We start from the raw sequence: 15,948 nt of genomic DNA on the forward strand, positions 1-15,948 counted from the left end.
TAGAGCTCGGCATTGTCAGCAACCAACCAATTGAAAGGGAATTGGTTGCAAGTTTTTTTGGTGAATGGATAGAGGACACATTAAACTAAACTGAATTGCCGAGCGAGCAAATTCAGGCAATACTGTTCCATCCTAGCCTTTGCATTTTTGTCAGAATCAATTGTACCTCCATAGGGAAGGTCGCCATCGATGAGGTAATTTTCCCAAGCCAGGTGTGTATGTGATGCCTCTTGGTCGTTCTCCTGTGCAAATCAACTAGTGAACCAGCCAAGACCATATTCTCTATCATGAAATGAAGTGAACGACCGATTTCATTTACTTCTACTCAAAGAGAAAAATAATGTATTCATGTACACTGAAAAAGATTGAGTTTCTTAGGGAGAGTTGATGATGCGCTCGGCGGAAGAAGTATAAATGACTTTGGAATAGATGGAGTGATGTACAACGGAGGGGTAGAAATATTCATAAATCCACATCTGAATAAGCCACAGCGGTCCTCCTCTAATAAATAGACCTTTCCTAGTCACTTAATAAATACCTCTATACAAATGGTCGAGTACGAAAGGTGGCAGGGCAAGTTTTCGACCTTAAGCAAGGGTCTCGGCCAAAGGGACATATTTAATGGTGACTTGCAGGGTGTTCATACAGAGCAGGTGACGGTAGATCCAAAGCAACAAAAAATTTGTGTATTCATCGTAATCGATCGGTCCGCTGCTATTACGGAAGGCCTGCATGAAGTGAGAATAGGCTTTTCCAGCCTTGTTCGAGAAGCGCTTGGCTTCTTTTTGGGCGAAACTTGGATAAACAGCTTCAGCAAAATGGAGAAGTCAGGTTAAAGCTGTGATATAAAAAATAGTCAAACTCATGGGAGTGTAATTAAAGAAAAATGCGTTGGTCAATGTACTCCTAAATGTCAAAACTGTGACAAGAAGAGATGGATCTGATAGATAGTCATAGATGGAGAGCTTGCTTAATACACTCATAGACGCCCGATTCTCTCCATGTTGTCTCATATTGGGATGAAACATGGGCAAACTAAGCATCCCATTCTGGAAGAGGCTTTGTCCATGATCAAGGGTTCTTCAAAGCGTTGGTGGAATCAAGGATAGACTCATATTGAATCAACAAAGTTTCGCTAGGGAAGACGAAAAATAAAGGATCCATCATGCCAACTTCTTCAATGCCCGTTGTTAGAGTGAATGTTGGGCCCATACAGTAATAGTCTCCAATGGGCAATTGGAAGACTGTCTTGTTAATACACTTGTCAGTAAGAACATCCATCACTTTGACAAGATCATTTTGCTAGAACAATGGGGAGGAAGATGGGGAGGCAATCATTGCTCGAGAAAAGGATGAAGTTCAAAGTTGCTTAGAAGAAGAAGGAATAAGATTGTAAGAATGAAAAGGATTTCAAATGATGGTTATATCGGCCGAGAGAGAAGAGCATTTATTAGGCCATCATTACGATTGTGTGGGAAATGATGTAAAAGCACGTGTCGACGCAGGGTTCGAATCTTGCTTCGATAATGTGCAACTATCCCTGACGTGTTACAATAAATCGGCCGAGGAAGGTTATCGGCTCGCTATCTCGCGTAAGCAATAAATGTTGCATTAATGAGGGGTCGCACATTGTTTTCACATTTTTCTAAAGGCGAAGCGACATGAGAGAGCAATGTTCATCTCCATTATTGTTATTCCTCATGAGGGCCAATCAAAATAGATTACGTGTGATTTGTACAAATCTTCATGGTATATTTAAAGATATGAAAAGATTTCTTACTAACAATAGCAAGGACGTATCAAATAATGCCACGTCACTTTCTAGAGCGACCGATATAGGAACAATTGTTAAGGAGCGGTTACGGGACAGATGGCAGAGGAAGCAAGTAGTGGTGAACGGTTATACTAACCGTCAGAACGTGAGAAGGATTTAAATGAACGGATTAAAACTATAAATAGCAAAGGAATTCAACTAGAAAAATCGTCTCATACTAACCAATCAAATCAAACATTACCTTTCAATTATCCTTTCAACTACCAGTCAATTTACATTCCATAGTGTAACCATTTTATCTTTTTTGCCAGACAAATTACATTTCTTAGTGTAATCCTTTACTTTTTGGCCTGTTGTTTACATTTCATAGTGTAATCTGTAGCGTTAATTAAATAATTGGTAATTTTTAGGTATAATTTGAATCTACGCTTGCACATTGGATTCGGTTCTTTGCTCGGAAAGGTGTTTTGTAGTTGTTCATTGTGATCGACTGTAAGAGTCCCTTTCTCATTTTTATTTCATCCGTATTGAAAAGTCCTTTCGTACGAAAGGCAAAAGTGTAACCCATTATCAAAAGACGAACTCAACCCTCTGAATATCGCCTGATCTATTTACACAGAATCGAGTTGCTGAATAGGCAACTGATCTCATCAAATCTCAGTCATACACTACATGTCTGCCTATCTCGGCACTTGGGGTCACAGCTATTCGGTTTGAATTGAGCCGCAATTCCAATTTTGGCACCCCCACACACTTAGAGCCAAAAACTGACGACCAACAGTTTCTTCAACTAGGTTTTATGACCTTATGAACTGGTTGGAAGAAGATATTTGTGTGGTCTCTTCAACTATAGGTTTCATGACCTTATGAACTGGTTGGATGGCAAAAAAAAACACTCCAGCATAATGCATGCAGTTTTATTTTCGCGTGGGATAGAGGCAAATGTGTTAAATTAATAGATTTAAGGCATTTTAGATATTTGCTAGCAAACATATTATTTTATTTGATATTCAATACTTAATTTTCAGATTTAAGCATTTTTCTTAGACAGTTGCCAAACAGGTTTTCTGACTTCCAATTCAGATTTCAGATTCATGCTTGGAATTCAGATTTAATAAACGATACCATCTCTGTTGATGACATATCTACGGTATATCTGGCAATTTACATTATGGAATTGGAGTTAATGTGGTCTGTATAATTTCTTAGTGGCCGAATGCAATTTGGAATTCAATCGTTGTATAGAATGCATTACCCTAATTATGGTTCACAGATTAATATTATAGTAATTAAGAAATAAATTTACAAATTGAACCCTTTATGGTGTAATCCTGGCTCTCCATCCATCTTGAATGCAATCTATTGGTTTCATTCTCCTAGAATGCTTATATCTTTCTGCATGTCTGGCCTACCTGATCAACGGATACATTAAGAACATTCAAGTGAGAAATATTTTATCAATTTTTCAGGCGGGGATGGATGGAATTGGATTGAGCCTGGGCCCAACCAATTTTTTCGTGCACTAGCTTGGGCCAGCTCGGCAACCTAACCCTGACCCACCTGAAAAGTTGGTTTGTGGGTCAACCCTATTTCCTGTGTATGGGTTGAGTTCCGGCACTGTCTTGTCAAGCTTCTTTGCCCGTGGAGTGGATTAGGCATTGCCTGAGTAACACCCACAGTGGGTGTTACCTTTACCGTGCGAGGCCCACCATGATTTTTTTATTTTTATTTTTTTGTAAATCCACGCCGTCCATCCATTTTTTCATCATATTATAGATTGTAATCCCTAAAACTTAAGAGATCTAAATCTTGGTGGATGACGCCACTGGAAAAGGTGGTGAATAGCCATTAAAAACATTTTGTTTGACACGAGTTTTGGATCAAGTTGATCTTTGTATTTTCTCTTCACCCAGGTCTGTTTGACCTTATCAATGGCTGGGATAGTAAAGAAACATTACAGATCTGCTTATGGTGGGCCCTGGGAAGCTTTTAATGGTGGGCATTCAATCACCACTATTTCCTCTGGTGTGGTCTACCTGTGATTTGGATCTGCCTTTTTTATTATTATTTTTTAACCATGTACTAAAATGGGCTGGAAAAACAGATGGACGGCATGGATGTACAACACATCACCTAGGTGGGCCCCACGGTTGTTACCGGGGTACCTAATCCTCTTCCCCTTCCTAAATGTTAGCTGTGTGTGTATTCTATCTAATATAATATAAGTTCAAAAAAATTCTAAACTTGATTAGGGTGGTTTAATTTGAAATATAATAATTTGATTTTATATTAATTAAGAGTTTTGAACGTGTTGATATTTTTATATTTTTATACAAAATAACAATATTGTGTTTTAATATTGTTTAATTAAATGTGTAGGTAGGTTAGGTTCGGGTTGACCCATCTTCACTCTGACAAGAACCCAACCCATTTCTACAACCTTTTTTTCATCTAAAGAATAAAATTTGGTTTGAATTTTTTTTTCCTTTTAAACAGGGAAAATGGTGGAGGTGATCACTCCTGGGAAGAATATTAGCTATAGAGCTTTGCTAAGCCACACGAATACACACAACACGTGCGGAATGGCACCACTACATTGATGCCCAAGCCCAAGAAGCAAGTTGATCCACTATTTACAAAACAAATGTAGAGCCCAGAAGGAAAGAAACAACTGCATTTTTTAACAACAAATTCCTTTCTAAAGAAGATTTTAACCTCAGATTCATTTTGGAAGAAATTTGAATTTTTCGGACATGCAGTTGCGCTTCATGCCCCAAGGCCTATTTCTGCTGCTTGGGACCTCCCAACCGCTTACTTCCCGGTCCATTTTCCTTCTCTCCTTAAGAGTGGAAAGGGCCTTGCTTTCTAGGAATGATTGAATCCTTGCCTGCGCTGAAATAATCCCATTTTTGGTGGATTTCCTTTGTTTCTCTTCTTCCACATGAACTATTTGGGTGCAACCTCTGCGTTCAGCAGCTCATTATCTGAGGCACTTCAATGGGCGAGTCCATATCATCTCCAAACAGCGCCGATCCCTTATAGCTAAGCATCCCCTCCAGTCGTATCCCTCACGTCGTTTCTCATGTGGAGCTTGCCGATTTCTTATGGCTAGGATGGCTGGCATCCCCTCCGGCCATATCCTTCGCATCATTTCTCATGCGGAGCTCTTAGTATGAGGCCTGTCTTGTTTTGGCCCTGTAGAAGAGATTCTCTTCTCTCATTAGCCTGGGGTGTGAGCTCTCCTCTAGTTGTATGCCCAGGATGTGGCTTTCCTTGGCCCAGGGTGTGGGTGTTTTTTTTTCCTGCTCTCTGTTCTTTCCTGACCCAGAGTGTGGGCTTCAGGTGCCTCTCAGTCTTTTTTTTTTGTTTGTTTTTTTTTGGACTACTGGACCTTTGATATTAATGAAGAAGTTTACTTATCTTCCCATATACCTGTTTCCATTATTGGGGCGCACATGCTGATTGGACCAGATTAATTTTGGGAAAACATGTAAAAGGTCAGACCAACCTGATGGATGGATTAGATCTCGCATGCATGTACCATGTAGGCACGTGTGGTGCGTACGCCAGATTTATTGGGTGAGTGCGCACCCAGCAAAGTTCTTAATTATGTACATTTTTCATAGAAGAATGATGTGGTGCAGCAAAAGGCAACACCTTACGTGGGGGGAGGGGGGGAGCAACCACCTACTTGGCAATCATATGATTCTTATCCATGGTGGGCCCACTAGGGGTCACTGTCAGATCATATTCAACAAGAAATGGAAAAAAAAAAGTATATCACTAATCAGCAAAGCATGATTACTCTCATCCTATCAAGCTACAAATGCAAATGGGAAACTGGACGCATAAAAAATTCTACAGAAATTGTGGGAGGGCACAAATAAAATGTCAGTTTATAACTAATTTATACCAAAATCTGTTACAATGGCATACGTGCTTTATCCCGCAAGGTGGTTCTCAGTGATGTAAAACAATGGCATTTGTTACCTGTATTAGAAAAAAGCTTGGAGATGGACCACTACTCTTTCTTGCTAGACTTCGTATCACCACCGCTCGTCTCTCCCTCTTGCAACAGAGAACTACAACTGCTGCTACTACTACTAGAATCAGCTGCAGCCTTTGACTCATCGAACTCCAACAGCTACATCAGATCACATACTGATCAGAGAGGCTCTTCACCATCAATTACCACATACAATAATAACACATAAAAAGAATGGTTTCTAGCTTGAAATTTTGCTCTACCTAATAGAGTAATATGCACTGTAAATAACCCAGAAGCAAAATATTCCACCATATACGACATTGATGCGTTCTGCTTCTTTCATTTTATATAACTGCATACTGATATCTACATTCTATACCCACCATCATTGATTGGACCAATCACCTACAACCTACTGTAGGTTGACGTGTCCTATACATAATTTAAAAACTTGAAAATTCAGCTGGACTGGTTATCCCACCAGATTGGGTTGACTTGAATACTCGATCCAACTCGTCTCAATATTAAATAATCAAACTAGGAATTTAATTAGTAAATTTGCAGTTTTGAGCTTAAAATCAGCTTGTGGTCAGCTGGTAAATGCCATGGGCTGGCTTGGTTGTGGTTGTGAGTTCAAATCACTCCACCTTTTCTTTTTAATTTTTAATCAAAAGTCTCTTCACTCAATCAGAGTGACTCAGTTTTAGTCATCCCAAGTTGTGTCGACTAGACCAGGTAGGTGAACCAGCTCGACGAGTCAGGCTGAGTCAGAACCAAATCAGACTCAGCAAGTTTCACACAGAATCAGCTCAATTTCTGGTCGAGTCAAGTTGACTTGGCCAAGGTTGAGCCACTACATTCCTACAACCCATTTTACAAACATTCTTCTCGCAAGACAAATTCTGAAGGCATAAAACATGGGTTGGCAGTTGTAGGTGATTAGTTCTCGATTGGTAAGTACCCGTTCCAATTCTAAGTTTTCGGATCATGATAGTAAATCTAAATCTTGAAAGAATGGATTTATCGACCAACAATCAACCAACAAGGGTGGGTGTAACTAGTCAGTCCTGATGAAATTTTATTTTGTTGAAAAGAGAAAGCTATACTTTGCTCATCAAAATGCATGAGGTCAATGCTATTAAGAAAATACAAAAGAAACATCAAACTTGTTGTGTGGGGGGTGATTTCAATGTGATCAGATTTACGCATGAAAATGCATGAGGTCAATGCTATTAATGTAGATGGAGAAGGATTCTCAGATCTTGTCAGAGCTGGGCACAGGATGACTCGACTCGGCAAACTCAACTCGTCTGACTCGTTAAGATCCAAACCAAGTGGCTGAGTCGATCCAAATTGAGTTGACTTTGTCCAATCCGAACTCAAACCGAGTCGAGTTCGAGTCACCCAGTAACTCGACTCAACCCGAAATCCAACTCGGTACTGACTCAACTCGATCCGAAACTCAACTTGTACATATATATTTAAAATTAAAATAAAAAAATAAAAAATAAAATAAAAAACCTCAGATATAAAGTTTCGGATCTGAGATGCGTGTAGCTGATGGAGAGGCTGCAATTCTGGCAAATGAATCTAGGTTTTGAGTGGTGATTTCAGCCCGTGAATACCCGCTGCACTTGACCTGACTCAGTACTTGTGACCAGGTCGGACTCGGTCTGTATTAGTCCAGGCCAGACCCGGACTCGGATCGGGTCAAGCATGCTAGACTCAGTACCAAGTCGGGTTGAGTTTGGGTCAGGCCAATTTCAAAATCGGATTGAGTCAGGTCAGCCCTAACTCGGTCCGACTCGACTTGATACCCAACTCTAGATCTTGTGGAACAGTGGTGGAAATTCTTTGAGGTGGATGGTTTCCGGGAAACAGGTTGTATCGAAAGTTGTGATCAGCGCTGTCAAAATCGTTATTGTATTGCAAATCGTAGTAGGGGTCAAATCGTATCGGATCACAAATCATATCATAAATCGTAAGATTTTTTACAATTTTCTTTAAAAAAATAAAAAATATATATGAAAAATATAAATAAAACAGATTTTTAAAAAAATAATAAAATAAAAATAAAATAAAATAAAATAAAAATTAAAAAAAACTCTTCTTCTTCTTGCCATCAATACGCACCAAGTAATACCATGTCATGATAGTGTTAAAGGATTCATATTCCCCTATTTTTTGTCTTCCATGAAATTTCCCTTAAAAGAACATACAAGGGTTCTTTAATAATTTATAGGGTTCTTTAATAATTATGTTCTTGTTACCTTCTTGAATGTAGAATCATGGTGGAAAAGCAGCCTTTGATATTGTAGACCAACAAAAAATGATATTTTGATTTCTAAACATCATTCGATAATACATATAAGTCAGCATGACCATAACCATCCATAAAAACATTACAGGTAAGTCATACTGATACATCAATTTGGTTTTTCGACCAGTTAAGGAGTAAGAAATCACAACAACAACAACAAAAACCCTACATGATTTAACGTTGAAGAGAATATATATCGTTTAATCTCTTATAAAGAACATAAAAATAATTTACCATTTCTAAACAATTCTTAAAACCCCCACCAATATAAAAGCATAAAATGAAAGCCAAGTGAAGCTCAAAATAGAAGAGAACAAGTATAATTTGAATCATAAATCGGGATTTGTATCATAAATCATAGGATTCAAATCATAGAATCATAGGATTCATATAAAAAGGGATTCAAGGTTTAGGATTCAAATTTTGCTTAAGATTCGACTAAAATCATGTATCATAAATCGTAGAATTTTGACAACATTGGCTGTGATTACCAGTGGGGAAGTCGAATGTGTGGAAGGGGGAAATTTTTGCACAGAAAAATGCGGAAGCAGATTGTATTTTGAGCAAAATTCACACCATTAATTTGAAATAAGGAGAGTAGATGATGGAAGAAGAGAGACAGTTGCATAGAAAGTTGTCTTCTACTACTCAAGCCATCTTAAGATGGAGGAAATAAAATGGAGGCAATGCTCAAGGGCTATTTGGTTAGAAGAAGGCAACATGAATACCCATGCAAGATCAACAAATAATAGAATATGTAGTTTGGTGGTGGATGGGAATAAGGTAGAAGAGAAGGATCACATATGCACAGCTATAATGCAATTTTACTCTAAACTGTTAACAGGGGAGAGATGGAGAGGCCCAGATTGGACAACCTGATGTTCAAGAAAATATCAGATGGAGAAGCAAAGAATCTGGAAAAAGCGATAACTGAGGAAGAAAATCAACGCAGCAGTCAACTCCATGGGGAGGAATAAGGCGCCAGGTAAAAATGGGTACTTAATGGCTTTTTACCAGGTCTTTGGAATGTTGTGAAGAGCAGCATGGTGGACTTTGTCAAAGAGTTTGAGAGAGGTAAGCCATCCAAGGAAATAAGGGCCTCCTTTATTGCCCTTGCTCCGAAGGAGCAGATAAAAGATTTCAGGTTGCTTAGTCTTATAGGAGGCCCCTATGAGTTAATTGCAAAGATCCTCACATCAAGGTTTAAGGCAGTTATGGTGAATGTTATATCGGAAAATCACGGGGCTTTTGTAGCAGGTAGGCAGATTTTGGATGGTGCGCTCATGGCTTATGAATGTGTCAATTCAAGGTACAAGGTAGTGGAGGCGTAGTATGCAAATTGAATATTGAAAAGGCATACAATCATGGAGTTGGGAGTTTCTTGACTATATGTTGGAAAAGGTGGGTTGTGGTTCGAAGTCAAGAAATTGGATTCGAGAGTGCATTCACTTGGCAGCGTTGTCAATTTTGGTTAGTGGATCAACACAAGAATTTTTCAAGGCTACAAGGGGGCTTAACGTTGGGGGGTCCGCCATCTCCATTTCTGTTTGTGGTGGCACAAAGGATCTAAGTAGGACTTTGGACAAAGGGCAGGAAGTGGGTCTAATTAGCAGATTCAAGGTGGATAGAGATGGGGTTTGGATTTCTCATCTTCAATATGCAGATGATACCATCTTGTTTTGTGATGCGGAATCATGAACGGTGGATAAGCTTAGGAAGAGGAAGATGCTAAGATGTTAATAAGCAGTTCCAGGTCTGAAAGTTAATATGAATAAGTGTAAGACGCTAGGAGTGAGATTATCAAAGCTTGACTGATATATTTAGATGTGAAGCTGGAACATTTCCTTTTACATACCTTGGTCTCCCATTATGTGTGGGGAAGCCGGTAAAGCATCAATGGAGTAAGGTAATCGAAAGGTTCGAGGGGAAATTATCTTCTATGGGAGAGCTGTCGTCTATTGTTGGGAGGTCGTATAACGCTCTCTAAGGTGGCCCTTTCAAATATGCTGCTATATTTTATGTCATTATTCAAGTGCCTTAAATCAGTTAGTATGACTGGAGAAGTTAAGAAGAGTGGCAGAGACAAAAGTTTCATCTTCGAAATTGGGAAGAGGGGTGGAAACCTATTGCTAAAGGGGGAGCGGGTATAAGTTTTGGCAATGAAGAAGGGAGAATGTGGAGAGAGGCGGTTTGGTTGCAGCCAAGTACAGGATATTGTGTTTGTGTCTTGGGGGGGGATTCCTCAAGTTCAAGAGCTTCAGGAATATGGAAAGCTATTATCTCATTGGCTTCTATGTTTAAGGGCGGGGTAGCTTTTTCACTTGGGGTCGGGAACTGGATCCAAATATGGGAAGATATTTGGTGCGGGGAAAGGCCGTCACATGTTGAATTCCTGAGGCTTACATGATTGACGCCAGATAGGAATGTCACAATGGCAAGTTGTTATTTCAGGAGTGGATAGACTGGAATATGGTGTCCTCCTTGCCATAAGGATTTATTGGAGGGGGAAATGGAAGACTTCACCAGGTTGTTGGACAAGCTTAAGAATTATTACCCGAGCTAACCAGAAAAGGACATGATGGTTTGGAAGGTCCATAATTAAGGATGTTTCTTGGTACAATCATTCTATATGTTATTATGAAAGCCATTGCTTGTGACAGGATTGGACTATGATCACTTATTTTGGCACAATGGGGGCCCTCCCAAGGTGGCAGCTTTTATGTGGTTGGTGGGAAGGAAGAGGATTCTTATGATAGATAATCTTCAAAAGATATCTATGATCATTCCCAACATGTGTGCTATGTGCAAGATTAATGCTGAGACGATAGACCATCTATTCATTCATTGCCCTCTCGTGAGGAAGGTGTGGCATAAATTCTTAGTTATTCTCAACATACATTAGGTGGTGTTTTGAAATATTGGGGGGGGGACAGAATAGACGATGTTTCCAAAATAGGGATGGTTCAATGGAGGAAATTGTGTGGAAGAAAAAAGGAGGAATTGGTGGAATGGGTGTCAGGCTTTTAGAGAGTTGAAGTCTGCAAGCTCGAGTCCACGTTGCTGATTTAATATCAGTGATGTATTTTTATGCCTTGAATATTGCCTTGGTAGTTAATGAATAAAGGAACAGCTATAGAAGGCATCTTTTTCAACTTCATTGATAGCTACTCTCCCTTGGCAACTTCTTTCTCATCCATGGGGTCGATTGAACAAAAGGAGTATTTCCTCAAATGAAAAAATAAAATAAAAATAAACACTCCAGACAAGAACACCCAGGCCAGCTATAAATGAAAACAGAAGGAACACATTCCAAATGATGGAACCCCCATTAATTCATAATAACCCACCACCTTATTCTTTTTATTCATCATAAGGAGAATAAGAGAAAGAGCTTGCCAAATTAGTGGCCCCAACCAAACATCGTTACCCTATCTCCACGTCAAACAACAACTTGAATCCCTTCCTCGAACAAACACCCGACTATACCAAGAATTTACTGCTCCACCTGGTTGAACTTCCTACCAATCATGCTATTCGATCCTGCATTGCAAGGAATGTCAATGTATACCCAGATCCACGGGTGCCCAGTGGACCCGATCCAATTTAATGTAACCGACCCTAATTAATTGGGAAAAGGCTTTGATGATGATTAAGATGATGATCGATTGTTTGGACCTATCAACAAATCGGGTTAGGTTTGGGTCTCACTTTCTAGACTAGGATAAAATCGGTTCTATCCAGGCTCAGGTCAGGTCCATCAACTTGGATCGAGTTCAAATCAATTCAAGTTTAGTCAAGTCGGGTTCGGGTCTGGTTCAGTTTGTTTTAATACTATATTAAATTATCTTGATTATTATAGCAACAAAATGAGGTTTCCTAAGCCACATGCATGCAAGAGAGCCCATTTCCATACCATGCATGAGTCATAGCGGCACATGTGTGATCTAATCCATCGGTCAAGTGGACCCAACCATGTAATTCATGGTATTAAAAAAAGGTAATATTACAATTGTATCAACCATTACGGAAAGAAAATGGTCACCCCATTACACGATACGAGTGTGAATCAGTCCATTACCAAAAAAAATTAGAAATTAAAAAAATAATAAAAATAAAAATAAAAATAAAAAAAAGGGCCGTATTGGCTTATATCAACAAATGCAACCGCTATAGGCTAATACAATAATGAAAATTTTCATTTCAGTTTTAATTTTCTCATTTTTCCACTTTTTCCTTCATTTAACTATGAAGGAAGCTTAGAAACTAATTGTACACTAGATCTAAGATTGAGGATAAAAACACAAAATTTGAGTGGGATTCGATGAACCGAAACGAAGGGGACCATTTTGGGAAATATTAGAAGGGGTAAGCCATCACTTTATTTGTTGTGTTTATATGTAACAGGCCCTAATCCACCCAGTGTTGGAAATATCGGTATTGCGCAATGTATCGCACCCTTGGGATACAGATACATATCGGTTATTGCATGGGATATATTGTTTGTATCGCATAATTTATTGCGCTTTTTGGGAAACATGGGGAAACATTGGGAAAATGATTGAATTTTTCAATGAAACTTCAGGCATCGTTAAAAAAGATCTTAATTCACACTTTTAAATCATAACATATAATAATAAATAAATAAATAAAAAGGTGCACACAATAGGTTTCCTTTGTATAGGGTCCTAAGTTATGCGTTGTCTGATTGAACTAAGGCAACTATATTCAAATATAATGCATAACATTTATAAATGTATTAAGACATGTATATCCACACCGTCTATCTGTTTTGCCACCTTAATTTACGGCACCATCCCAAAAATGAAGTAGATCCAATTATCTAGTGGACCATGCAATAGGAAACAATAGGAAATAGTATAGATTGAAGGCCCTACCATTAAAACTTTCTTAGGGCTCACCTTAATGTTTTTGTAGTGTTATTTACCATCCAATCTATTGATAAGTTCACATAAGCCTGGATGAAAGGAAAAAAACAAATATATGATATTGATCCGGAACTTTTGTGGCCCATTAATAGTCAATCACCACTTTTTCCTTTGGTATGGTCCACTTGATAATTGGATGTGCTTCATTTTTTCGATAATACACTAAAATGATTTAGAAAAATGGATGAACGGCGTGGATACAGAATACATACATTAAAGTGGGCCCGCAATAAGGGTTGTACCATCCCGGGTGAGTCCAGGTCTCACCTAAACATCTTTACTTTTTTTTTATAGGAATTGGCTTTATAGGAATTGGCTAAATAAAAAATTTATTAAAAAAATAAAAAAAAAGAGGTAGATTGTGTGGGCCCACAGAGTTCCCTTGATAAAATAAGGTTGAAATGTGTTCGTAATTCCATTGGTTTCAAACATAGGAGGTACCTAAGGTGGGGCCACCTCGACATAATATGATGTATTTACACCGTTAATTCATTTTGACAAATCATTTTAGGGTATGGGCCAAAAAATGAAGCAAATCCAAATATTAGGTGGACCACACCACATGGAAAAGTGATCATTGAATGGCCACCATTAAAAGCAAATCCAAATCTTAGGTGGACCACACCACCCGGAAAAGTGATCATTGAATGACCACCATTAAAAAAATAAATAAATTGGGGGTTACATAAGTTTTGGATCGAGCTAATATTTATGTTTTCCCTTCATCCAGGTCTTTCCTTTAAAGCTATGTGACGTAAATAGAGGTGGCGTGTGGCATACAAATGTGAATTGCGTACCGAGTAGCTCAATCTTAGTACGTTCACTTAGTACTAGCGTATTGAGTAAACTCTGTGGGACCCACCATGATTTATGTATTTTATCCACTCCCTCCATCCATTTTAATTTATAATTCTAGTTCTTTATCACATAAATGAAGCACATCAAAAGTTTAAGTTGACCACACCACATGAAACAGTATTAATTGAACGTCTACCGTTGAAAAAATTCTTGGGGTGCAAGGAAGTTTTGGATCAAGCTGATACTTGTGTTTTTCCCTTCATCCATGTATTTTTTATCTTATGAACAGGTTGGATGACAAATAAACATCACTGTGGGCCATAGTAAGGTTTCAACGGTGGAAATCATTATTCCCAGTCTCTCCTGTGGTATGGTACACTTGAGCATTGGATATGCTTCAATTTTGGGCTCAACTCCTAAAACGAGCTAGAAAAATAGATGGACGGCATGGATGACACACAGACATCCACAAATGGCCCAATAGAGATTACTCGATACCATTGATGGTACAGTACACGCTACACAAGCCAATCGACTTCCATAAAAAAGTCACGTGGAAAGCCTTTCGCATAAAGCTCATGCGCTGATGTGGTAGGTGGGTCCACATTGATGTTTTTGAGTAATCCACCCCATCCATCCGTTTTCCGATATCATTTTAGGACATGCTTCAAAAAATGAGGTGAATCCAAAAATCAAGTGGGCCATATGAGAGAGAACTAGGGAAAGAGTATTCTACCATTGAAACCTTTGTGGGCTCCACCATAATTTTTGTATGGCATCCAACCCACTTATAAGGTCTTCCCACGGAGATAAGTGAAAACACAAAACCGTTACGACTGATACAAATTCAAAATGTTTCAACGGTGGTGACTGAATCCCCACTGTTTCCTCTATTGCGGCCCACTTGAGTTTTGGATCACCTCATTTCCTGTCACATGTCCTAAAATGATCTTGAAAAATGGATGGACGGAGTGGATTTCTTAGAAAAATCAAGCTGAACCCCATCTATCATCCCAGCAACGTCAGACGTTATATAATGCATCTGCGTCCATCGATATTGCGAAGGTTCAAAGCCCATTTTATTTTTCAGAAGCAGCAGCAGCAGCCAAGCAGGGAGAGGGTCTCAGGATTCTGAAACCCTAAATCCCCACAAATCCCGCAAATCAGAGAAAATGGACATTCGAATGCCCATCGGAAAGCTTGGGATTTTATTTTCGATGCTCGAGAAGGAATCTCACTCACCTACAAACGGAGGTAGGTGGCTCCAGTAGCGAAAAAATTGCGATAAAAGTTGAATATCGCATGATTTTTAGTGATATCGTGCGATGCGTAGTAATATCGGCCGATATTTAGCGATATATCGATCGATACCAGCAATTTCTTGATTTTTTTTCCCTAAATATCTTTCAGATGGTTTCATATCACTAGAGAGCGATACCGATAATATCGGCCGATAATATCGATATTGTGAACACTGAATCCACCAAATTATGCTTGATTTGTACACAATTAAAGCCAACTGGTCAACTTTCAGCAAGTCAAGTTGACATTCCTTGATAGACAACATTCTTACCAAAGAATAAGCTTGTCACACCATCAAGGACATGCACACAACAATACATATTTGGGATGCTCAATTTTTTTATATAGAATTTTACCAATAATTTTTAAGATTTTTGTTGATGGGTACTCGAACGCGATCGAATCCAGGTCCAGGTCTTCAAGAATGAGAAACAGACTCGACAAGACCCAGTTAGCCCTTCCAGAAAACGACATCCTCATATAGCACTTCGGTTCTTCCCTAAATCTCCACCGCCATTTACCAAGAAGAGCCCAATTCTTTTCCCTATCCTGTCCAACCCAAGACCACCTTTCCCCAACATTTGAATGCCCAACAAACTGTACATTTTCTCAATTTCCTTAGAAAGAAAGTACATAGGAATATCTGAGAGAGTGGGACTCATAAGAGTTATTCCCACCAAAGAGGTAAGGTTCCCCGATTCCCCACCCCCCCCCCACAAAAAAAAAAAAAACACCTAGTTTGTTAGCCTGTATCAATTCTCTCGACTATCAGATCTCAAAATGAAGCAACATTCTCATTCCCACCAAGGCGAACCAAGCT

General features: G+C 39.0%; 1 protein-coding gene across 1 annotated transcript in view; it reads right to left on the reverse strand.

Moving 5' to 3' along the window:
- Positions 1-5,641: 5,641 nt before the first annotated feature.
- Positions 5,642-15,948, reverse strand: part of LOC131251226 (signal peptide peptidase 1-like) — a 35,549-nt gene continuing 25,242 nt past the window's right edge. Inside the window, exon 13 of the mRNA XM_058251830.1 lies at positions 5,642-5,918. Coding sequence (XP_058107813.1) covers positions 5,796-5,918 — 123 coding nt within the window. The 3' untranslated portion in view covers positions 5,642-5,795. The remainder of the gene's footprint in view (positions 5,919-15,948) is intronic.

This window comes from Magnolia sinica, chromosome 7 (assembly GCF_029962835.1).
Source record: "Magnolia sinica isolate HGM2019 chromosome 7, MsV1, whole genome shotgun sequence".
In the NCBI taxonomy this organism is placed as follows: Eukaryota; Viridiplantae; Streptophyta; class Magnoliopsida; order Magnoliales; family Magnoliaceae; genus Magnolia; species Magnolia sinica.